The sequence below is a fragment of the Durio zibethinus genome, chromosome 7 (genome assembly GCF_047325235.1).
Source record: "Durio zibethinus cultivar Kanyao isolate XHJ-2024 chromosome 7, ASM4732523v1, whole genome shotgun sequence".
Classification (NCBI taxonomy): domain Eukaryota; kingdom Viridiplantae; phylum Streptophyta; class Magnoliopsida; order Malvales; family Malvaceae; genus Durio; species Durio zibethinus.
The window spans coordinates 23,180,641-23,206,056 of NC_143168.1; the positions used below are offsets into that span (position 1 = coordinate 23,180,641).

At 33.7% G+C, this 25,416-nt stretch overlaps 2 protein-coding genes and 3 pseudogenes across 3 annotated transcripts; 2 read left to right on the forward strand and 3 right to left on the reverse strand.

Moving 5' to 3' along the window:
• The first annotated feature begins 3,871 nt into the window (after positions 1-3,871).
• LOC149518171 (uncharacterized) lies at positions 3,872-4,948 on the forward strand. The gene is made up of 2 exons (XM_089763435.1): positions 3,872-4,155; positions 4,219-4,948. The coding sequence occupies exons 1-2, from the start codon at positions 3,872-3,874 to the stop codon at positions 4,946-4,948; spliced, it is 1,014 nt and encodes a 337-aa protein (XP_089619561.1).
• Positions 4,949-7,539: 2,591 nt separating this feature from the next.
• Positions 7,540-11,017, forward strand: LOC149518172 (putative disease resistance protein RGA1; annotated as a pseudogene).
• A 3,485-nt stretch (positions 11,018-14,502) lies between these two features.
• Positions 14,503-17,843, reverse strand: LOC149518173 (uncharacterized; annotated as a pseudogene).
• Positions 17,844-17,846: 3 nt separating this feature from the next.
• LOC149518174 (uncharacterized) lies at positions 17,847-18,935 on the reverse strand. The gene is made up of 4 exons (XM_089763436.1): positions 18,877-18,935; positions 18,496-18,697; positions 18,146-18,304; positions 17,847-18,035 (listed from the first exon to the last, which is right to left on the reverse strand). Exons 1-4 carry the CDS (start codon positions 18,933-18,935, stop codon positions 17,847-17,849), a joined length of 609 nt encoding a protein of 202 aa, XP_089619562.1.
• Positions 18,936-20,538: 1,603 nt separating this feature from the next.
• On the reverse strand, positions 20,539-24,321 carry LOC149518175 (leucine--tRNA ligase, cytoplasmic pseudogene; annotated as a pseudogene). Its single transcript, XR_016343651.1, has 2 exons — positions 24,162-24,321; positions 20,539-24,065 (listed from the first exon to the last, which is right to left on the reverse strand). The product of XR_016343651.1 is annotated as a leucine--tRNA ligase, cytoplasmic pseudogene (transcript).
• Positions 24,322-25,416: the final 1,095 nt, after the last annotated feature.

Consider the following 25,416-nt stretch of genomic DNA (forward strand, 5'->3'; position numbering starts at 1 on the left):
GTGCATGTACTATTCAAGCAATGATGCCACCATGATGCATGTAATGCAAACGTCTATGTCACAAAATTCTAAATAATTATGGTAATATGGCTCTCAAAACTCTATCATTTCGCATGTCTTCCTTAATAAGTTTCTCAATACTTTGGAACAAGTTTCATCAATCGATCATCACTTGACCACCATTCATGGACTTCTCAACACTAACAAATTTCAGAACAAGTTTCATCCACCATCACTGAGTCATTACTCATAGGTGTCTCAGCATTAACCATTCCAAAATAAACTTTATCCATTGATTATCTTCATCATTCAATCATAACTTGCAAGTCATATCGACAAATTCATCCTTGTACTCATCACTTGGTTATACCACTTTTCAAGATTTACCCCATCTTCATTTTATTGTCCAATCCATCATCATATTCTCCATTTGGTCACATCATATATCCTTCCAAATCATTTCTTTTATGTTTCTACCATTTTTTCATTTTGTTACCACTATCATCTTAGATTTCTCTTTAAAGGAATGCAAGATTTTTTTATGCACATTGTCATTCATTCATCATCATTTCAATTTTTGACAATTATAATGTACTCATACATTTTTTTTATTTATTCTAGGGATGTAACAATAAGATAACACAAGGTGAATTATGGTAAAGATAATCAATGAAGATCTATTTTGGTACAAAACAAATGAAAAAGGAAATAAATTGGATACATGTCATTGGGATGAATGGTATGTCCAAACGATGAAGATTCAAACAATTCTCAACATTAATCTAAGATTCTTTTTCAAAAACTCATTACATTTACTGTTGAAGTCATTTTGAGCTTTGTGAACTTTGCCCTAGTTTTTGAGGGATCTTCAGATGCCTTTGATCTTTCATCCATGTGAATCATTTGACCTAGATCTTTTTCTACCCAAATCACCTTTTCAAGTTTTCAATTTGAATCTTTTTTTTTCATTTTCTCATTTTTTCTTTTTTTCTATTTTTTTCTCCATTTTTTTCATTTTTTCATTTTTCATCATCTTCTTTTCATTTTTCTCATTTTTCATCAAACTTTAGAGCAATGTAGCATTATCCCATTGTTTCATCATGAGCATGCCTTCATTTAACATATGATCATTCAAGTTGAGCATTCACACTTGATTCAAATAAACTTTTCAAGGTTGTAATGTAGGTCAAGGTGAGGAGTCATAAAAAAAATAGATATAATAGGCTCAAAACATGTATTAAAAAGGTTCAAGACCAAAGGATCATTTGATACAACTTGGCATTTTGTCCCCACATCATTTCATTATTTTTTCTTTCCTCACACCAAGGATTCTCATTACTTTGCCCCAAATCATGTGTGGCATTTATTTTTTCTTTTTCTTTCCATCGAAGGTTCCAAACCTAGTTATTCCTGGCCAAGAAGTTGTGAAAAGGCAACCAAGCTATGAGGAGGTGAAAGCCTCATCAACCTCCAAAAAAGAAGAGCACGACACTTCTACTCACTACTACCTAGTCATAGCTCAATACATGTCATTACCCAAAAATCAAAACAAATTAACCTAGAGCCTTAGCCAAACAAAAACCTAGAAGCTCAAATGCAAGCTATGGAGAAAGAGCTAAAGGCGAAAGAGGTGGCTTTCAAAGACAAGCTCAAATTTTTTAAGATCCCATCCTTCACCGAAGAAATCGACATAATTATGTCTTCAAAAAGGTTCACAATGTCAACCTTAGAAACTTACGATGGTACTTCTAATCTTTTCAATCATTTGAAAGTTTATAGAACTAACATGATGATGCGGGATGCGAATAAAGCTTTGATGTGTAAAGGCCTTGCTACTACCTTTAAGGTCGTAGCTTGATCTTAGTTTAGTAGTTTTAAAACTAAGGTCAATCACAACATTTAAAAAGCTCAGCCATTACTTCCTATATTGATTTATAAGCAGCCGAAAAACAAAAAAGATGACATTAAGCTTAAAGTCGATCCACCAAGGCCATAATGAATCCCTGAAAAACTATGTCACGCGTTTTAATGCGTAAGCTCTATAGGTAAATGACCTGGAACAAACGATCGCTATAGCCACCTAAACAAGTGGACTCAATGATGAAGAGTATCACCTAAAGCTGACCTTACCATTAAAGCCACCTAAGACTTTAGTCGACATGCTATTTGTAGCTGAAAAATATATAAATGCTAAAGCTATAATAAAAAATAATCGAGTTGGGAAAGGCTCATCCCCTCTCTTCGATGATCGAGGTGAAAGAGGCTCATCCTTTTCCTTGGTTGTAAGAAAGGCAAAAGTTTTTATGAGCCTCCCTCAAAAAGAGGATGACATAGGGCTTATAGCCATAGTAGAGAAAGAAATTATACTGCACTAAATACCTCCTGAAAGAGGATTCTAATGCAAATCGAGAGGAATCTGGTGCTCAGATGGCCAAAGCCACTGGGAGAGAATACGAGAAGAGATTTAACCAAACGATGTGCCTTCCATAAGGATATAAGCCATAATACTAAAGACTGTGTTGACCTCAAAAATGAGATTGAACCTTTGATCAAAAAAAGTCAAATGAAGAGGTTTGTGGACCAAAAAAGACAAAAGCGAAACATATCCAATTATAGATGGCATTAAAGAGAGCCCACAAGGGGTAAGGAAGGCATGTTAAGGAAAATAAAAGAGGAAAAGTTTGAGGAGATGAGCAAAGATAGGAAAAAGGCTGAACTAACAATAATAGGCTTATTGCCGAAATGATTAATGTGATTACTAAATGAAGCTTAACCTTGGCTAAAAGAAAGTCCAACCTAACTATGATCATGGCTATTGGCTTTTCAACAAAGAAAGAAAAAAATTAGAAAAATGAACCGATCTCATTTAACTTGAAGGATTAGGAAAGAATCCAACTTCCCCACGATGATGCTATAGTAATCACGGTTGTAGTATATAATTATGTGGTTAAAAGGATCCTGTTCGATAATGGGAATTCCACCGACATCATGTACTATGCCACCATAAAGAAATGGGTATTAAAGAGGATTAGTTGCAATTGATCACCATAACCCTAGTAGAATTTGGGAACGAGCAAGTACCAATGAAAAGGACTATAAAACTACCGATCACTTTACGGAGGGAATCAAAAATAGTCACCTTGGTCATAGAATTCATGGTAGTAGAGTCCCATCTGTCTATTAAGTTATCCAAACACTGGAAAATGAAGAAATTGACTTTAGAAATTATTTTCATGCTTACCAAATAGAGTGTATTTTATCTTTTAGCGTGTCCATGGGTAATGAAATTCTTTGTTTGCAAAATGGGCATTCAACGAAAGGGATGAAGAGCTATATTCGAACTTTAAGAGGATTGGTAATGAAATTGTGAAAAAATGCATGTTAAAGTGGATTATCCCATATTTATTAAATTTTTAATATCTTATAATCTTATATTCATGTTGGGCTTTTCTACTTACTACCAATTAGTAGTAGATTAAATGCTTAATATGGTTTCAGAGCCAAGATTTTCTTTTCGTTGTCCATTCCTAATTTGTCACATGAAAGGCTTCTTCCATCTTCGCCTACACGTGATGAAGCCTTATTAAAGTGGATTATCCCACGTCTAATGAATCTCAAATATCATGTAGTGTTATATTCAAGTTGGGTCCCTTTACTTATAATCAATTAATTTTAAGTTAGATGTGTAACATTTTCAAAGGATACTGAATATGACATTGATTATATTATCCAATTCTTGATGGCCAATGGACTTCTTGAAATTCCCAAGCAAAGTGAAGGCGAATGCATGGAAGATGTTGGGTTACAGTATTTCAAGGACTTATTGTCAAGGTGTTTTGTCCAAGATAGAAACTAATTTTATATCTTCAAAATGCATGATCTTATACACGATCTCGCATTAAATGCTTCACAAGAAGAGTGCTTAACAGTATATCAACATGTGGTAAATGCTTCTGAAAATATTCGGCATTTGTCATTTTCTGATAAAAATATTCCATTGAGAACTCCACAACTTTTTTTGAAGAAGTTGAGTGGTGTGCGCTCATTAGTAATCCTACCTCCTCGAGGATACTATAGGATGGTGGAGAAATCATTTCTGAGTGCTTGCATCTTCAATTTTAAGTACCTACGGCTACTTGATCTGGAAAATTCCTGGTTGGAGGTATTACCAAAATCCATCTGCACCTTGAAGCATTTACTGTATCTTAACTGAACTAGGTGCATTAGATTGACTAGGCTTCCTAAGTCTATCTATAAGCTCCAGAGCTTGCTGACATTGAGATTATTTGATGTTCCAAAAGTGCAAGTGCCTGACAATTTGCAAAGATTGATCAGTCTCAGATTGCAAAGTTGGAGTTCGCTTCAGTTCTTATTCTTCTACGAGTGTAAGACACTGGAATGTTTGTTTGAAGGGATGCAATGCCTCACATCACTTAGAAATTTGACTATGAAGAAATGCTATAGACTTGTCTTACTGCCTCGAAGTCTGAAGTTCCTAGTCAAATTAAAGGAAATTGCAATTGTTTCCTGCCCAATGATCAATTTACGCACGGAACCGGAAGGCGGAGAAGACCAAGACCTTCACTTGAGCCTTCAGAAGTTGATATTACGTGATGCACCAAACTTGGAGGATCTGCCTGGATTGCTTCTTGAGGGATCTGTTGGCTGTTTGCAATCCATTGAAATCCAGCATTGCCCCAACTTTGAGATGCTACCAGAATGGCTAAAAAATCTTAATTCACTTCAAAGACTGGAGATTCTTAATTGTCCCAAAGTTTCCTATCTTCCCGATGGAATAGACCATCTCACTGCACTTAGACAACTGAAGTTTCAACAATGTCCTACATTGTGTGAAAACTGCCAACCGGATGCTGGCGCAGATTGGTCCAAGATATCACACATCCGCAATGTTCATATTGAAGACCAAAAGATTATCAAGTCACGTTAGAGGGTATTTATTTATTTAGCAATCTAATCTATCACTGTTCGATGTACTTTTTTATAATTCTGAAATACTATTTCTTTTTCTTTTCTCCTTTTCTGATCTCTCAGGGAAAAACTTAAAAAAAAAAAAAAGAGGAAATTTCTATTTTATGAATTTTTTATATTTTAGATTTGAAATTAAACACTTCAAAATTGCTGCTGAAAAAAATTCCCAAATTGAGATGGAGCATTAATTATGGATGGTCTTATTATATAGTACTACTATATGTTCTTATGCATGACATTTTCATTTGCATTTCCTTTTAATTTCTAGAATTCAGATTAAATGTCCTCTAATTTCCAGTCAAAAATTTAAAAAAAAAATGATCATATAATTTGCTCAATGTATACAACCTTTGCAAATTTTAATAATCTGTATTTTTGAAGTCACATCTAAATACTTTGATGAAAATAAAGGAGTAGCAGGTGAGACTGCAATCCATCCATAGCATTCTACTATAATTAAAGTTCATCAGCAAGATTTTATGAAAATTTCAATTCTTATATATTATATGTCAGACTTCTACGAATTGAGATTTATATATATATATATATATACATTTTTATACTAAATCAAATATATACATCTTTATGTATGCATGTATGTATTTTTTATGCAAAATTAAATAGATTTTATTAGAATGAAAAGTTTACAAAATGTATGTATGTATGTATGTATATATGTATGTATATATGTATTTGGTACATTGGAGTAGATTAAGTCGGCAAAATTACACGAGATGTTTCGTTATATATTAAACCTATAGGAATTGCATTTTAGCTGTATTTTTAATTCATTTAGTTTTAACCAATGCATGCAGCTCTCAAGATGGAAAATTCAGGGAAGGCGTGTTGGGTATGGAAGGCTGGCAGTAAGCATTTACTTTGTTTGATTTAGAGTCTTTTTGCTGTTGTTAAGATGCCTTCAATTAAGGACTTTATGAATATTATTGTTGTAATAAATGAATGTGATTTTAATTTGTATCAGATGTAATGTAATTAACAGTGCTATTCTGTAAGATTTTGTTGTGATATTATGTACCAGACATAATTATGTGTTTGTTGTGTTATGACTAGTTTGTTTTAAATTGCTCTTAGTTTATCTGTATCCCATTGTGGGCTTTTTCTTGGTTTGCTTCAGATATCAAGTCTCTTGGTTTGATGTAACATTTGTTGCCTTGATGTTGCGTATTGATTGTAGTTCATGTTTATAACATTGTTTGACCCCATGTACCTAGAATATGTATTTGTTTGCGTAATCTACTTCAGCTATTCATTTCAGTGTTCTATATTCAGTTATTGTTTCCTCGGGGTGAACGATATTATCTCATTTAGAAAGCACTGATTCTAATTAAAATCAGAACTTTACTTAAAGGCTGTTGCATAACAATTTTTTTTTATGAAATTTTTCGACGTTCGATAATAATTTTGGATCTCGATTAATTCAAAATCAAACTGAATCAAATCTCGTAAGTTCTTTCAAAATTATTTTTTTATTTACAAAACTCAAAAACTAAAACTTTATTTAAAGTTAACCATTCGTGCTGCATAACAGCTTAACTATAACAATCAATGCACCCCTAAGTCGTGTGCAAAGTCTTATAAAATGTGACTTTTACTTGTTTTACACGACGGAAAAACGTGTGAAATAAAATGGATATTTATTTAAAAAAATTTTCAATTATCAGTAAATTGAATAATTTGTTGCATCAAAGTGAAACTCTATGAGGTATTCATACAACACAATACTAATGATAATAAAAATATTTTTATATATTCTTTCTTCTCTCAATTTATTTGTTTTAAAAAATTCTAATTTTTGTATTTAATATTATAATTTTAATTTTTTATAATATTGAAGTATCATACCTTTTTATTGTCAAAAAATAAATTTTAAGTATAAAGATAAAATAAAAGGTATTCAGATATTTTGAAAAATATATATTTTGAAACGACTCAAAAATGAAAAAAAAAGGAAGAAATATTACCTATGTAAAAATATTCAATGTAAATTAGACCCAAAATAAAAATTTACATTATACCCATATTAAATAATTGAATTAAGTTTAAGACCATACTTAAAAATTCTTAATTGCAATAAAATTAAGTTCATTACCCATATTATTTCCACCAGGTGATGCTTAAATCTAAATATGGAATCCATCAGTCGTTTAGTTTTCTATCAGTTCGGCTTTAAAAAAATTTTCAAGTAAAATGCATTTCGTTTCGTGTCCGTCGATACACTCACTGATTTTTTTATTTTTTTTGCGTGTCCGTGGGTGTCCCTCGCGTTACGATAGGGTGGATGCCGTGATTCCTGGAAAGCATCCATTTTTCATTGTGCAAACATTGAAAGCCTTTTTTTTTTTTTTTTTTTTGTTCTTTTGGTGGTGATGTAGCTGATCATCAACCAAACCACAAGTATAAAAGTACTGATGGCTGCTAAAATAAAATATTTACTCTAAACTCACTTGTTTAATTTCCCGGAAACAAACTTCAATATAAATACTATACTCAATTGTCATTTACCTTTGATTACCTCTCCAGAGTTTAATTATGGCGGAATCATTTCTGGCCATCGTTGCAGAACAGATTTTGGAAAAGATAGTATCCCTGGCTGCCAAAGAAACTCTATCGCTTTGGAATGTCAATAGTGATTTGAGAAGGCTTAAGGAAACCATGACCTACATAATGCTGTGCTGTTAGATGCTGAAAAACGGCAGCACCAGAACGACACATTGCGCCTTAGTTTGGGGAAGCTTAGAGACGTCTTATATGATGCTGAGGATGTGCTTGATGAATTCAGGTGTGAAGCGTTGCGAAAGGAGTTGATCAATTGTGGAAGCACCACCAACAAATTGGTACGATTACCTGCTCTCTCTATTCCATTTGCATTCCCTTTGAGGATGAGTCATAAAATCAAAAAGATCAATGAAAAGCTAGATGCGATAGCTAGTGATTTCAAAAAATTTAATCTTGGACTTGAAGAGAAAGTTGAGAACCGGCGTGTTATTCTCAGGGATACCCACTGCTTTTTGATACCTTCTAATGTGATAGGTCGCAATCAAGACAAAGAAAACATCATAGATCTTTTAATCAAGCCAATCGATACTGAAAATATCCCCGTTATCCCTATAGTTGGAATCGGAGGTTTAGGGAAGACCACGCTTGCTCAACTTGTGTACAACGATGAAAGGATCACTAGGGTCTTTCCCTTGAAAATATGGTTGTGTGTGTCAGATGAGTTTGATCTTGCTAGGTTGCTTTGTGATGTTATTTACTCCATTACGGGAGAAAGATGTAATGGTTTACCAGTTAATGCATTGCAAACTCATTTGCGAATGCTTTTAAATGGTAAAACTTTTTTACTCGTTTTAGATGATGTATGGAATGAAGATCATGTAAAATGGATGGAACTGAGAGATTTACTGATGACAATGGGTAACTTTCAACAAAGTAAAATCATTGTGACTACACAGAGTTCAAAAGTTGCTTCGATAATGGGTACTATTGCTCCGTACAACTTGAAAGGTCTTAGTCACAAAGATTGTCTATCTTTGTTTGTAAAATGGGCATTTAGGGAAGGAGATGAGAAAGTATATCCAAACCTTATGAGAATTGGTGATGAAATTGTGAAAAAATGCAAAGGGGTTCCATTGGCAGTGAGAACTTTAGGGAGCTTGCTCTACTGAAAACTGAGCGACATGAATGGGAATTTATAAAAGATAACGACATATGGAAACTTGATCAAAATGAAAATGACATTCTACCTATGCTGAAATTGAGTTATAATCATTTGCCATCTCATTTGCAAAGGTGCCTAACTCGTTTGTCATTGTTTCCAAAGGATACTATTTATGATACTGATTATATCATCCAATTTTGGATGGCCATTGGACTTACTGAAAGCCCCAAGCAAAACGAAGAGTGGGAAGATGTTGGGTTATGATATTTCAAAGAATTATGGTCAAGGGGTTTTGTCCAAGATGTCGAGGTTGAATATACATATTACACATTTAAAATCCATGACCTAATCCATGATCTCTTGTCAAATGTGTCTCAAGATGACTGTTTAACAATTTATCCTCATACAATAAATGCTGCTGATCATATTCGACATCTGTCATTTTCGGGTGATAATCCATTGAGAGCTCCACAGTCATTTTTGAAGAATTTAAAAGGTGTGCGGACTTTGGTGATCCTACCTTCTTCAGGAAGAAATAGGATAATTGAGGAACATTTTGTAAATGCTTCCATCTTGAATTTCAAGTTCCTGCGGTTACTTGATCTCTCCTATTCATTTTTGGAAGTATTGCCCAATTCCGTTGGCACCTTGAAGCATTTAAAATATCTTGACTTATCCAGGTGTTATAGAATGAGCAAGCTTCCTCGTTCTATCTATAAGCTTCAAAGCTTGTTGACATTAAGATTGTTGGATATTGATTGCCAATTGCAACTGCCTCGCAATTTGCAAAGTTTGGTCAATCTCAGATTCCTAGATCTAACCGGGGATACTCATGGGAAATTAACACCCACACACAGTACCCACATACACAAAATAACAAGCTCAAATCAAGAATAAAAACACAAACATATTTTGTTCGACCCAAATCAAAATGGTTTACTCAAAACTCAATCAACTAACAATAAATTTTTATAACTATGAAACTTTTAGAATGAAAAAAATCTCCAAAAATTTTTATTTGAAACTTAATCCAAAACTTAATTATACCATTTTAATAACCTACTTATTTAACTATTCTTTTGGTGTCTAACTCTCTAAGACTCTCAAACCAAAACTAAAACATTTTATTTATAAGGGTGAAATCCTTTATAATTTTATTAAGCTCTCTATATGAGATATAAGATAAACTCAAAACTGTTATAACTTTCGATGTGTAATTATAAGATTCAAAGCAAATCCAAATAGATACTACGCATATAAGTGAGATTCGACCAGGATGTTGGAGTTCTCTTCAGTTCTTGTACTGCTACGGATGTGAGTTGCAGGAATATTTGTTTGAAGGGATGCAACACCTGACATCACTTCGAAGTTTGATTATAAAATGTTGCTCTAAACTAGTCTCACTACCACGAAGTCTGAAATTTCTAACCAAGCTGGAGTGTATTACTATAGTTGAATGCCCAATAATCAATTTACGCATGGAACTGGAAGAAAGAGAAGACTGGGACCTTCACCTGTGCCTTTAGCAATTGGAAATACGAGGTGCACCAAAGTTGGAGGATCTACCGCGATTGCTTCTTGATAGATCTGCTAGCACTTTGCAACTTATAAAAATTCACCGCTGTCCCAACTTTGAGATACTACCGGAATGGCTACAAAATCTGTGATCACTTCAAAAACTTGAGATTCTTGACTGCCCAAAATTATCCTCTCTTCCGGATGGTTTGGATCGCCTCACCTTGCTCACCCAACTACAGATTCGAAAATGTCCTACGTTGAGTGAAAAATATCAACCCGAAGTGGGTGCTGGTTGGTCCAAGATAGCACACATCCAAGAGGTTCATATTTAAGATCAGAAGATTTACCAGGTATGGTTTGTGGTACTTATTAATTTCTTTATCTTTTATCTCTTCATTGCTAGTTAAAATTGACCATATAAGTTCCTCTCTACGCATGTATTATGCATACAACATTTGCAAATTTTAATGATTTGTACCTTTGGTCGCAGGTAAATTTTGAAGTCGATGCTTTGGTGAGAATAAAGGAGCGGCATGTGAGACTTCAATCCACCCATTTCCACAAGATTCATTCGAACTTAGCTTTTTTTTTTTTTGGAACATTGCTCGGAATTACTTTGAGTTGTATTTTTAACTCATTTCATTTAGTTTTGAACTACTGCATGCAGCTCTCATGATGGATGATTGAACCAAAGCCTGTCGGTATGGAGGCTAGCGCTAGCTGGAAGCTTTTTAGTTTTTACTTTGTTTGATTTAGAGTCTTTGTGCCAATGTTTTGTTGGCTTCAATTAAGGACTTTATGCATTATGGACTTTATGGAAATATACTATAAAATGTATGGCTGCGTATAACCAGAAAAATGATTACTTGAAATGTGTACCATTTTATATGTTCCAACTAGCAAAGCAAGTTGAGAATAAGAATATGTCATCTATCTATTATCTATCATAAAATGAAACTCAACTAGAGATGCATAGTTGGGTGACACTATGGGTGGAGATTCATCATTTGTTCAACCTTATGTCAATACTGACTTTTTGCAAAAAAAAAAAAAAAAAAAATCTTGGAAGGAGAAGAAAAAAAACAGAAAGATTGAGTCTGAAAAAGAATGAACGGTGGAAAAACAAAGAAAACAACAATCAAAATTTACTAAAACTCAAATCAATCCAAAAATTCACGCATGCAGACATCACAACCTTTTCCAACACCTATAACAAGCAAATCACATTTAAAGAAAAAAACGGGGAAAAAAAGAGAACATCAGAAAAACAAATTGAGAAAAAAATTTGTTTAGGTTGTTTTAAAGTTACAATGCCCACTCGGTACCTCTCTTGAATGGTTAGGTTCTGTTTTATATATAGCTAGCTGTTTCCTTCATGTTTCCTTTCCTTTGAAATGGGCATGGCAGACAAACCAAAAATATCGTTTTCATTAAATAAAATGATAGTGTTATTGCATCTTTCATTAAATAAAATGATAGAGTTATTACACTATCATCACTCTGTGGTCCATCTAAATCTAAGTCTAATACCATCATTGTGTTATTGCACCTTTCATTAGATGATGTACCTGCATTACTTGATGTAATCATCCTTGGAATTGACCCATTAATTGTGAGTGTTCCCATATTTTTGTAATTAGCATAAGGGAGGATGATAACTGGTTAAATCAAGGTTAATTTTTATTTAATTTAATTTCAATTCAATTTTTTAATTTTTACACTCAATTTTAATTTTATTTGACATTAAAATATTATTTTATTCAATTCGATTAATATATTTATAAATTGCAATCAATTTGTTTCGATTCAAAATTAATATAATATTTTAATTTAATATAATATTCATAAAATATTATTTCTAAATATAAATTATATCTTAGTTATATATAATATAAAATTTTTATTAAATCAATACCTTAAATTAAAATATTAAATAATTATTTTATTAATATAATATATATAACATAAAATTAAATAAATAATAAAAATATTTTTTATATACATGCATCTAGTGGAGTTGGAACAACTTAAAATCCAACTTCAACTCAAACCCAATTTAAAGAAAAAAAACAGAAAAAGGAAATCCAATCCACTTTCGATCTGATTTTTTATTTAAAAAAATTTATTTTGTTTAAAATTAATTAAAATCTCTAAGATATAAATTATTTTATCACCTAAATATAATTTTATAAAATTTCTCGATGTTAAAGTATAAGACTTATATCTTTTTATACACTCTGCTTCAGCTGTTTGTCGTGTTCTGATTCATTGATTAAACGATTATCTCATTCAAATATCTTCATTTCGCATAAATTCATCCATTATTGTCTATCGAGGAGGTCTATAAAAGGTGACTATAAATTAAATCGCGATTTGGATTTAAAATTATCCCTAACGTAAATGCACTTGGCATGAAAAATTGTGCAAACGCATTGAACATGCAATTGGATGTCCATCACGGAATCAACTTTTACTCGTTGAATTTTTTGGTTTTAATGGATGAACGCTCGATTGCTTTTTTTTTTTTTACCTTTTTAATTGTATTGAAGAGACAAACAAATATTTTTATAATTTAACTTTTTTATTTTATTTTTTATTTAATATAATAAAAATATTATTTGATAAATTATTATTTTTATTAATTATCAATTATTTATTAATAAATTATTATTTGACATAAATTATTTGAATAAATTTATAATTATTTATTAATTTTATAAATTTTAAATTTTTAAATTTTTTTATTATATATAATTTTTAATTTAATATCTTATATGATTTTTTATTCTCACTATAACTTAATTTATATTTAATATTTTTACTCTTATTATTATTATAATTATTTTTACTTTTATTAATATTTTTAATTTAATCAAAATCATCCTTATCATTCATTCAAATTAACTTTAACACAAAGAAGTAGAATAGTAATCAAAATCCTCTTATTAACTTAGCGTGAAGGAGGAAGACTTCGTCGAAATTTTTTTTTTTTTTAAATTGATTAGTTCCACAATATTAAGAAATTTGATAGAGAGAAATCTTATTAACTTGTTGGGGAGTGGATGGATCGTCAACGTCTAGTCGTTTGTGTACAGTTTTCGCCAAATGAATAAATTATTCGAAAATATATACATCTTGGAAAGCTATATATGAAGATCAATTGGCTGGCTCAAAGGCAAAGTCAATGAACTGCTCAGAGAAAAAGAGATCGTTAACCTGTCTTTTAACTTAATACCCTTCGTCTTTTCTTTGATTTCAGAGTTCAGATATGAATGAATTATTCTTATTCGAGATTGCATAAAGTGTTTTGGAGAAGATAACTTCCCTTGCTATTGAGGAAGTTCGCTTGGCACGGTTTGTCGAAAGCCATCAGGAAAAGCTTCGGGAGACCTTGACCTTGTCAATGGAAAAGACAATATACACGTGCATGTGCAGCCGGCTAGCTTTTGTCAAGGAATTTCCTTTTTTTCATGCCTTGTGCTAGGTTTTTTTTTTTTCAGTTCAATAGTTCCAGCTTTGACATTGATAGCTGAAAAGTGAGCAGATGTGTTCCATTTGCCAACCATGACTTTCGGCTATGAACTTTTCCATCACATGGTGTAACCGTTGTTGCTCCACATTAGCACAAGCACACAAAATTTGTCCCCATACTGAACGTGAACATGCATAATTTTGGAAAGGTAAATGTAGCTTCTGGTTATTTCCATGCATGAATGAAAGCCACTATATCCATCATATGTCGAACACTGTGAACTTAGTCATAGGACTTTTCCGGTTACTGCCACTCATCAAAACATTAAGAATATTGTTGTCACTTATAATCTATTATTTCGAACAAAATTAAATGTTTATATTCACTTAATATCTCTCTTAATTGGTTAGGTTCTGTTTTATTGCTGTTTCTTTGTATTTTTTTTAAAATTTTGTTGGATATGAAGTGACAAACAAAACAATATATCATAATAAATTTACAGCAATAAATAATAATTAATAATTAATAATGTAGGAAAATAAAATACATCAAAATTTATTTAAAAACTCTTCTAATATAGAAAAAACTTTTATTATCAAATAATAAATATATAAAATTATCTTTTAGTTAAACTAAAATTAATCAACAATTAAAAAAATAATTTAAAAAATTTCACTAAATAAATGACTTAATAAATATATTTTAAATTTATTTGTAAAAAATTTTAAATTTGATTTTTATTGTTTAAAATATAAAATACAAAATCATAACTTACTCATAAAATTTTAATTAAATTAAATCAGACAACTCTCTTTTTTTTCTATTTTTTTAATTTTTTTCTCGGTTTCAGCGTCACTCCACTTTTACACCTAAACAGCTCCCCTTCTTTATTATTTAAATCCTATCAAAGGTCAGATGGAATATATGGGGAAGTGGATGAATTAAAGCATGCATATCAAATGAAATCTTACATGAAGATTCCTCCTCTTTGGCTCTTTGCCCAGCAGCTAATACTATCTCAACGGGAAGAGGAGCAAATGATGACCAATATTCATGTTTTGCCCCAGCTATCTCTGCCCGAATACCTGCAAAAGGACATGTCCTTGAGAAATCTAAGCAGCTTCATACAAAATGTACAAAGACAGAATTATGGGTTTGCACATTAAAGAAACTGACCGCAGTTGCAACTGTAATTACTCTCAGGATCACCTAACCATTTATATTGGAACGCAGTGCTTTAACTTTTATGGTGATTATAGAGGCAACTGTTTATCCAATACAGCAGCATCAACTGAAAAACAATCAGGAATTTCACGTATTTAAATATCAACACTTTACCATGTTCCACACATAAACTCCAATAACGAGCAAGCCAGCATCTCTTTAAAACAACCTCTTCCTAAGATGAAAACTGCAGATTACGTAACTATGACATAAAGGAGTAAACTGACAAAATGATATCTGCAAGATTAGAAATAAAGTCAACCATCTCTTACTCAGTCAGCATCATCCTTTGAGTTACTGTTTGCAGAGATTTGATTTCACACTCCGCTTTATGGAGCTTATCTAAGGCAGATGTTGCTTCATCTCTGGCAATCTAGCTCACAATTTAAGAACAGAGAAAATTAAGTTAAGCAAGAACATTTCCCCCTTTTTAAGAATGGTAAAATTCAAAAGAAAAAGCCAGAGCATACAACATAAAATTTCAAAATACCTCAGCCTCTGTCCGAAGAGAAGCAATCTGTTCGGGTATACCACCATGAGTTTGCGTTCAGTTCTTAAAGCAGCCTGCAAGAAGAACAATGTCATATGCTACTCAGCTGCAGTTCATAAACCATGTCCAGACTAAAATGTAAAAGTAAAAGAATTAAAGTAGCACAATGATTTTTGCAAAAAGAAGTCAGTTATAAGCAACAAAGCAGGACTAGCTAGATCTACAAAAGCAATGAAACTATTGAAGGTGTTAAGCATGACCTCTGGCAATCCTTCCTACAGATCTAAAGCAAACACCTACTACTGTGCTTAGTGTCTATTGACTGTTGAGACGGCATTTATTTTTACATATCAGATTCTCATTTTAAAATTTATGCTAGAAATTTCATGCACATGCCTGCTTCAGGTGTATATAATAAACCTCTCTATGCATGAAATCAGTACCATCTCACAAAGAGAGATGCATAAAAAGATGCAGAAATAAGCATAAATAAACTCAGTAAACACACACTTACAAGACAAAAGAATGTCTTTTAAGGCTCATAGTTATCGAGTATTATGTAATTTTCCATGCATAATGAGACTGATAACACATGCAGATTAGTTTGAGACAAGAAAAGAGTGGCACTCTTTAGAAGTACAAACCTCCCTTTCCTGCAGGGCTGCCTCCTTTCTGAAGAGGAAGACAAATAGCGGATAAGAAAAAGGAAAAATAAATCACAATATAACATTAAATTCTTGTAAGCCATGAAACTTGCCTGCTTAAAAGACGTGCTTCTAAAGTTACACCTTCTCCAAGATTAGCAATCTATATAGAACATGTTATGAATCAAGTAAACAAATACATAATTTTGCTTGCTGGAGCGGTATAAAGTTCATTTACATTTATCTTGTTTAGTTTTCTTTAAACTGAGAAAAGTTCACCTGTTTCTCAAGCTGCTGAGCTCTTGCTTCTGCTTCCTCACACCTCTCCTCTGCAAGTTGGAGCTGGGAAGGCAAATATCATGATGGAGCACCAAAAATAACAGTATAAGACTATTATTAACATTTTCCGTAGGCCAAAGCACTTAGTTGGCTAACCTAATTACATCAGAGTTTTTGGGAGAAAATGGTGTTGCAAAAGTTATCTCCAAATGCCAGTATTCAGATAGATTATGCCCGTTCATTTGAAGATAACTGTTGCAACAATTTAGGATATTGGCTCAGTGCTTGAAGATGATGGAGAGCCAAATTGATGTGCATGAATACAATATCATTTTCCAAATAAAACTTTTCATACAACTTTACTAGATACAACAATAGAACAAGTTACATAACAAAGAAGAAAAAAGTTGCTGGAATCACCTTTTCAATTAAACTTTCATTTTCATCCTGTAGCATATCAAGCTGCCATGAAATTCACACCACATTACTGGAAGATAAAAATAAACATTTTGCTAAGTTTCTTCATGTGTTTGATCACATAGACTGAAATTTGAAGTGTTCAGACTTGAACAAATTAATAAGGTTTTTGAAAAAGAAGATATGATGACCTATACACCTGCTTTCAAATAATTCCTTAGAAACAAAAAAGAAAAAAATAAAATTGCAACTAATATATGCTAGAAGGAAACACATATTTAGCTTAACGTAACTGTACCTCATCTTGTAAAGCAGAAGTAGACTGCTGTCTTCCCCTATCTTTCAAGCTGCTCATACTCCCAAAATCTGAAGACAATCTGCTTACACTATAAATTTTAGAGCACTATAGATGAAACAAAGAAAGAACCTAAACCAGTGCAATGGGCATTTTACATGATCCCAGGATCTTGAGACCCTAACATTATTAATTGAGAAAAACGCATGATGGTGATGGGCTTAAATACTTGCAGGGGAGGGCATTATGCATTCTTGAATACTGGAAGAGCAGCAACAAAGCCTTTCTTACTGTAGAGATGAAAACATAAGGACCCGAATTACTCATATATATCTATTATCTTGTGACTATGTTATATAAGAATGTTCCTAATGTTGTTTAAATTTATGACACTCCGCTTCTAAATCACGAATCAGAGAAGTTGCTCCATTTGATGGCAGATTTCCTCATTCTCTTTCTAATATATCTAAAACTTCAAAGACCAAGTTAAAAGGGAAAATTCACATTATATGTATAAAACTAACAAAAAAAAATAAGGGTGACGAAAGAAAAAAGTTGGAGGGGATTACGATATGGATGATAACTTCATCCTTCAAACTGAAATCACACCAGCTTAGAGCTATGATATACCGTTTATCTCTCCGATTATCAGTTGAAGCCTCTGTTGAACTAACAGATGAGGTTGGCTTCAGTGGCATAGGCACTGTATGAGGTATCACAGGAACTGCCTTGACTCCTAAATGTTGGCGACCTGATGCTGTGGAACGAGCAGATAAAGGTTGCTCTATGGATCTGGTTAATGGAGATAACCGGCCAGCAGTTGGCTGTTCTGCAGAACTCTACAGAGATGGTTGTCCGCCTGAAATGGAATAAGGAGACATGGGTTGCTCCACAGAGCTGATAGAGTGAGATGGTTGGCCACTTGAATAAGATGATAATGGTTGCTCCATATTGTTGACAGATAGAGAGGTTTGACTGCCTGGTGTGGAACGTGTAGATGGTGGTTGATCCTGATTGATATGAACTGACTAATAGCAAATTTAAAGTTACAAGTAAGAATTACATTCATAAGTAATATAAGCATTAAACAAACAAAAAATTTAGATAACTGAGCATACTCAGTTAACAGACAAATTACCGAGGGAGAAGATGAACGTATTGCTTTTCCACAAGCAAGTCCAATGGTTGCTGTGCCACTCGCTGAACTATTATTATTTGCAAGGTCATCCACATCATTGTCCTCATCACCTGGTTGCTGTGCTACTTGTTGCACAGGCCTTTGAGCCATAGTTTTGGCCTGTGTTTACGAATGGAAGTCCATATAAGAATGCATTTCTCAGTAGCATAAAACTCCAGCATTAACCGTAAATCTTTTCCTTAAACTCACATCATAACTTGTCTGCTCAAGCTCATGCTTCTTCTCTCACATTAGCATGACAAGCAAGAAATTAGCTAAAACAAATTCATAATAGGAAATCACATAATTACCATAGAAGGGCGTGACTGCATTGCCCTACCACGAGCAATACCAATGCTTGCTCTGCCACTAACTAAAAGGTCATCCTCATCATCGCCCTTATCAGATGCTTTCCGTGTAGTAACTTGTGGCAGCCGCTTCTGTGTTATGTTTTTAGTCTGCAAAATTATACAGTGGTAGTCCACTGAGAACATATTTGTTGGTAGCATCAGGCTTTTACATGTAATGTGTAAGTCACAGAAGTTGCAAACTAACGATTAGACATCTATGAATTATCTTATTCAACAAATTCCTTTGCAACTTAATTGAGTCATGATCATAGCTAAGGAAAGTGTCTTTTAACTTGCCTAATTCAACTCACTTTTTTTTCTCTTACCTCTCACTTAACTAACATAGCATAGGTCAACCTAAACCAAATTCCTAGTATTAGATAATTCGATATAATTACCATAGGAGAGCGTGACTGCATTGCTCTTCCACCACCAAGCCCTATACTTGGCGTGCCAGTCACTAAAATGTCATCCTCATCATTGTCCTCATCAGCTAGTTGTTGTGTCATTGCCTGCGGAACTCGCCTTTGAGCCATGTTTTTGTTCTGGATTTTACAAAGTTAAACCCAGCTGGTAAGAAGTAAGAATTATTTATTTCCAATGCCAAGCTCTTGCATAGCCAAATAGTGTTGAAAATGCCCATTAAAGAAAAGTGCCTATGACAGAACTGATAATGGGGTAAGTTTAAAAAAAACATATAAAGATATTTTAATCCATTGTTTCACTTCTTAAACAGTTCATTATTCATACTGATATGAAACTTTAATTTCAAAATTAATGTAAAAATTATCAAAACCATCATGTTTCGAACACATACTTGTATCCGACACCCTACCCCTGAGATCACGTAACATTAAATTACCATAGGAGAACGAGCACGAGTTGCTCTTCCACCAGCGAGTCCAATGCCTCCCGTGCCATTAATGTTATTATAATCAAGCTGGTCATCATCATCATCATCACCCTCCACGTTTTGCTGGTGTACCATTTGAAGTGAAAAACAGTAAACCAAAGGATCCGATAATTAAGGCAAGAAAAGAGGAAGTTTTAACGGTCCATTATTTTTTCTTTTTCTAGAACTGAAAGATTTTCTTTTACATGTCAAATACGTCCCTGTGGGGTGAATGTCTAATTTCATTATATTGAGGAATATTTTTGCAATTACCTAAAGTAGTAGGGTTATACGCTTGTACTTACTCGTTCAATAAACACTTTTTAAATCAATATAGCAATTGAAAGTGCATTTTATTTTCATTTAACAACTTTATTTTTTCATATTTGATACTCCTTCTGTTTCATATTTTATGTTCTTATTTGTTTTTTGGAATTAAAAAAAAAGAGAGATTTAACATGCATTATTAACTTTAATTTTTTGTAAAATATATAATTCCTAGTTTTTAATATCAAAAAATAAAAAATTATGAAAAAAAAAGTTTGGAATATAAAAAAATTAAGAATTTTAGGTTTTTAAAAAAATATATAATTTTGAAAAAAAAAATGAGATTGAAAGAGTAATGACAATACAATAGAATTCTTTTAATTCTTCTACAAAAAAAAATGAAATTCTTATAAAACCTTTTGTAGTGGTAGAAATGTTTAAGTAAAAATCATTTGTCTTAAGCTATGTTTTCCATGCACTACCATGTTAAATTCAAATGGTAACAAAACAATAATTTTTTTACTCAATTTTTTTTATTAATGTTTTATTTGGATGACCAATAGAAAACGATTCCTACCACATCATCATTAGAAACCGGATTGCGACAATGCAAGCACTGATCACTCAGTAAACTGAACTGGAAACCTGTTCTTTTTCTTGCTTTTGAAACACCATTGGTGTTTTTTCGTACAATTGGGAGCGATTAACAGTAAGAACCAGGTCAATAATGTTGGAATTTAAAAAAACAAATAGGAATGAATAAGCAAAACTGATAGAAGAAAATATCAAAAGAAAAAAAAAGTCTTTGACTTTAAATGCAAAACAAAATAGGAAAAACACATAGGTTAGCAAAGACATGTCACAACAGCATTTTGATGCAATATTTCTGGAAGACAGCAATAAAATGTTTTACCTGCATACAGTAATAAACTCAATTTTTATTTAAGCATAAGTGACCATTCGCTGTTCAACACCCAATTAAACACAGATGCAGAGAGAAAACACCAATTTAGAACGCCTGATACCAAATAGTCCAACAAAAAAACATTTCCTCGATGTAACATAGCATGCTAAAATGACAAAGTTCCTTCACCTTGACAGGAAGATGGCAGTCGGATTTCCAGGGGATGGAGGATTCTGCTTTAGCAGGGATGCATGAGGACCAGCTTGAACATAAGCATCAGGATCAGTGGCCGACAAGACTTCTACCTCTTCAAGACCAAGTTGTCTTTTGATCAAGTCCAAGTTCTCCTTAAGGACCTGAATCTCTCCAAAGGGCAGCTTCAAATCCAGGACTTGGGCACCAATTTTAATAGCCTCATCCTTCTTGAACGTCAAGAATGGCATACAACGTTTCTGGATCTGTTTAAAGTCTGCTGCCTGACCAACAGTGCTCTCCTGCAATGCGTTCATTATCTCCCCGTCTGATGCAAAAGTATGGGTCTTATTGTCGAACTTGCTTTGGAGAATCTGCAAACACTCCGCTTGCCATCCTTCAAATTGCTCATTCACAAAGATTAGGCCTTTTAACTTGTCCTCAGTTAGCGATGTAACAGGAGCACCTTTCTTATTAGCTTTCTTTGATCCCAAAATCTGCTTCTGGAGCAGCTTTCTCATCAACACAATGGAATCTTGCAAATACTTATCGGCACTCTTGAGTTGCAGATCTGGAGAATCTGCTGTGGGCCAGCCTGCTTTCACCACAAAGCCATCCTTCTTCAAAAGCTCTCTCCAAACAAACTCCGCATAGTGAGGGCAGATTGGAGTGATAAGCCCAGTCTGCACATCCATAAACCGCCATACAAGGTCACGGTTCATGCCCCCACTGCCACAAGAGAACCTATACTCATCCCTGGCAGCTTGAAGATCATAAAAGCCAGTCTTGAGAGCCTCCCGAAACATGTAATCCCTATAATTCTGCTCAGTCATTTTGACAGCAATGTTTATCTCATTTTCAAACACCCGATCAGCATAGGTAGATGGGGGACCTGTCCTCAAAGACGATTCTGCAGCCAGAATCTCTTCCATCCATGCAATCTCTTTTGTAAGCCGTAAGATTGCAGCATTGGCAGTCTCAAACAAAAAGTTTGCATCATCTACACCATCCCCAGCATCAGCCAGAGAGAATCTTGTAGCATCAGCAGAGAATTCCTCAATTGCCTGATGCAGTGTCCTGAAATTTCCAGTAGACTTGGACATCTTCTCTGAATTAAGCATAATATGTCCATTGCACCTGAATCCACAAGGCCAGTGATCCTTGGACATGATTGCCGTGTGATTGTAGATGCAAAATGTTAAATGGTTCTGGATAAGGTCTTTTCCAGAAACTCTAAGATCAAATGGATACCAGTACTCAAACTCCTGCTTCATCTTGTTAAGAACAGAGGATAGGATATCAGAAGATTTGGGATACTGACCACCACAGAAGAGAAATTCCCAGACCTCATCAGTCATCTGGGCAGGTTTAACCAGATCAGCACTTTTTCCGTACATGTCCCCATTTTGTAAAAGATGAGCAACTGTGTAATAAGCCATGTAAATGGTTGAGTCGGATAATGACTCAACAAAGAATTCTGCATCCCAAGGAATGCGAGTCCCAAGCCCAAAGGATCGTGAGCAAGCCCATTGGTTCAGCCATCCTAAAGTATGTTCAAAGCCATGTCGTGTCTCATCAGAGTATAGATTCATGTTGGATAAGCACTCCTCAGCTAGTTGTTTCCATTCCGGTTCACCATATGTGATGTACCATTGATCTGTAAGAGCCACAACACACTCATCACCAGACCTTGACATAACCTTCTTCTCAGGCTCACTATAAATTATTGCCTGGCCCGTCTCAATCAGTTTGGTCCTTATCAGTGCCTTAGCTTCATGGACTCTTCTTCCTGCATACTCTCCAACAGTCATGGTTCCCTCTGTAAAACCTCTCAAGTACACCAACCTCTTCGCCTCAGCAAGCTTTTCTTTCTCATTCTGACTTTTGATTTTCAGATCCACACAAACTTTTTCAGCTGCCCTGTCTCCAAATTCTGGAATGTCAATGATGGGTATAATCTCAAATGGCAATACCCATTCATCCTTCACCCCAAACTTTTCCCGAAAAGCGGGTTTTGCTTTCAAATCATGTAAGGCCATATAATCATCAGGAGCATCGCTGGGAACACTGGTCACGATCCCTGTACCTTTGTCCGTTAGAATTGTCATCATTGGAAGAGCATATATGATCTCATTAAATGAGAGAGGAGATTTTACAGGAAGACCAATCAGATCATAACCAGTCAGTTCAACCAAGCAAGTAGGTTTTTCGGGGATGCGGGAGAGCTTCTGATAAGCAAGGTTGAGTGCTGCTCTCTCAGTCAGAATAAATATCTCAGTTTCATTGATTTCAAAGGCTCCGTATTTCCCATTAGGCAAAACCCAGCAGTTTGTTTGCCCATACATGGTCTCAGGCCTCAATGTTGCAGCAGCCAAAAACACTTTTTTCCCTTCCAAAACACGCATTTTAGCTGGAAAAGGTGGCACCACTTCCATTTTAATAATAGTATACTCTTGAGGCTGAACTCCTTCACCAGTTGCCCTATCATGATCAGCACATGGCTGACCATCCAATGGAGAATATATAGTATACCTCATATCTTTAACAATCTTACCCATCGATTTCAACTTCCTCATCTGCCACTTAACAAACGAATCAAAAAACGGATTCATATCTGTGGTCACAAATGACCTTCTCCAATCACAACCTAATCCAAAAGCCTTGAGGTCTTGAACAGCCAATGGCGGAAAGAACTTCAACCATTCAGACGGGTTCTGAAACTTTGATATCTCACTATCTGAAAGTCCAAAACTCCTCATAATTTCCCACTGAAACATCTGTCCGCTAGATTTAGATGCCGCCTTAGACTTTTTACCTTTAAACTTATCAGGCGCCACATTGGCATCTTCATTTGGGTCAGATTCTTCTGTTGGGTTAGGTTCCTCATCTACTACCTCATGAGGAAAAATGGGTGGATCACCAAATTGTTGGATTTCCCTAGCAAGTTTATCAGCTGAAGCCTTGATTGGCATACCGGTACAGTGAAAAGCAAAAGGCAATAACACATTGGCACCTCTTAATCTATGATAAGCAGCAGCAAACTCGAGTTTCGAAAGCGAAAAGGCATGGCCCAGATGTAAAAGACCATTCATATAAGGAAAAGGAAAGTTCCCAAAGAATTTTTCACCTGGTTGAGGTGGTTTTTCATTGGGTTCAGCTTTAAACACATCTTTTTCTTCCCACCAAACTCTAACCTTTGACTCGATTTCCAGGAGTTTGTCTCTCCTGGCATAGCTCTTGCCTCCCTCTGTTGCCATCTCGTGAAACCGATGAAAACTGTTCAAAACCAAAACAAAATAAAATTCATGAAAATGAAACAGAAAGAAAACCAAAAAAAAAAAAAAAAGGAAGAATCTTTGGAAAAGAAAGTGCCTGAGTTTATTGAGGAAGATGGTGTTGTGCCTACGAAGAATCTTTGCTGAGTTGCGACGGATACAGAGCAAATGGGTGGAGATGAAGGAGGATAAAGAGAAAAGAGAGAGACTGCGTTGAGTTTCAGTTCCAGTTACAGGGCTAGATTCTCGTTGTTTGTTTTTACAGGTTTTTGGAGTTTTAATGATTATTAATTTTAAATTAAAAAGGCCTGCCCCAACTTTTTAACAGATAAAAAAAATGGTATCAGAGTAAGGGTTATTTTGAAATATTGATACAGAAATAACAAATGATAAAAGTAAATTTTATTTGAGATCATGGAGACTGATACATATTCTATGATAAAATTAATAGCATTAAATTATTTAACTTGAAAGCCTATAATGAAAAATTATTTATACTGCAAAGATTTATATGAGTCAATATTAGGTTATTCGACTAAACCAGCAGATATGAAAAATGAAAGCTGAAAGAAGCATATAAAAAAATACTAGCTACAATCAAAAAATGGATTGATATCAATGTGTTCCATCATTTGCATAAAAAATAGATGTTTACACTATTTGAAAAAAATTGACATTATATGAAAGAAAAATAAGTATGAATAAAGTTATACTTATTAAAAGACTAGTAACTTTACAGTACATGGATGAATGATCGATTACAGAGCACTTGAGTAATTTTCAAGATATATTTAATTGGATGACTAATATGAAGCTTAAGATAAATGATGAAATTAATGTGTTATTTTTTTTAGGTTTATTGCTAGATAGCTAAAATACTCTAGTTATGACTGTTCTTAATTTAGCTCCTGATTACAATGTAATATTAAAGTTGATAAAAGACAGTATGCTTAATGAAGAAGTAAGGTAAAAAGATTTAGACCCTGAGAATCAAGCTCATGTCACAAAGAACAAGGGTAGAAACATTAGCAAAAGTCAAAACTTAAAAGGTCATAGTAAATCTAAACATAAATCCAAGTTCAGAGATAAAGTGAAGTGCTTTCATTATAGTAAAATAGGTCATATAAAGTAATACTACAAAATCTTAAAGCAAGAGTGAAAAGATCAGAAAGATATGAGTTCAGATTATGACAATGTTAAATTAGCGAATTCAAATAATGATTCAGTTACTTTAATTTGTACACATAATAATTATAATCATGTTGGTGATCCTAACATTAAGTGAATAGTTAACATAAGAGTGACACATCATTGTGTTCCTAAGAAAAAGTTATTTATAACTTACAAAGCAT

Bases quoted from the DNA above. Each gene is read 5' to 3' on its own strand.
- LOC149518171 (XM_089763435.1), top strand. From the start codon at position 3,872: ATGCATGATCTTATACACGATCTCGCATTAAATGCTTCACAAGAAGAG. The intron at 4,156-4,218 runs GTTGGAGGTATT...TAACTGAACTAG, and splicing joins CTTGATCTGGAAAATTCCTG to GTGCATTAGATTGACTAGGC.
- LOC149518174 (XM_089763436.1), bottom strand. From the start codon at position 18,935: ATGGTAATTATATCGAATTATCTAATACTAGGAATTTGGTTTAGGTTG. The intron at 18,698-18,876 runs GTTAGTTAAGTG...TACATGTAAAAG, and splicing joins TTTAGGTTGACCTATGCTAT to CCTGATGCTACCAACAAATA. The intron at 18,036-18,145 runs GTAATTTGTCTG...ATTTGCTATTAG, and splicing joins TACGTTCATCTTCTCCCTCG to TCAGTTCATATCAATCAGGA.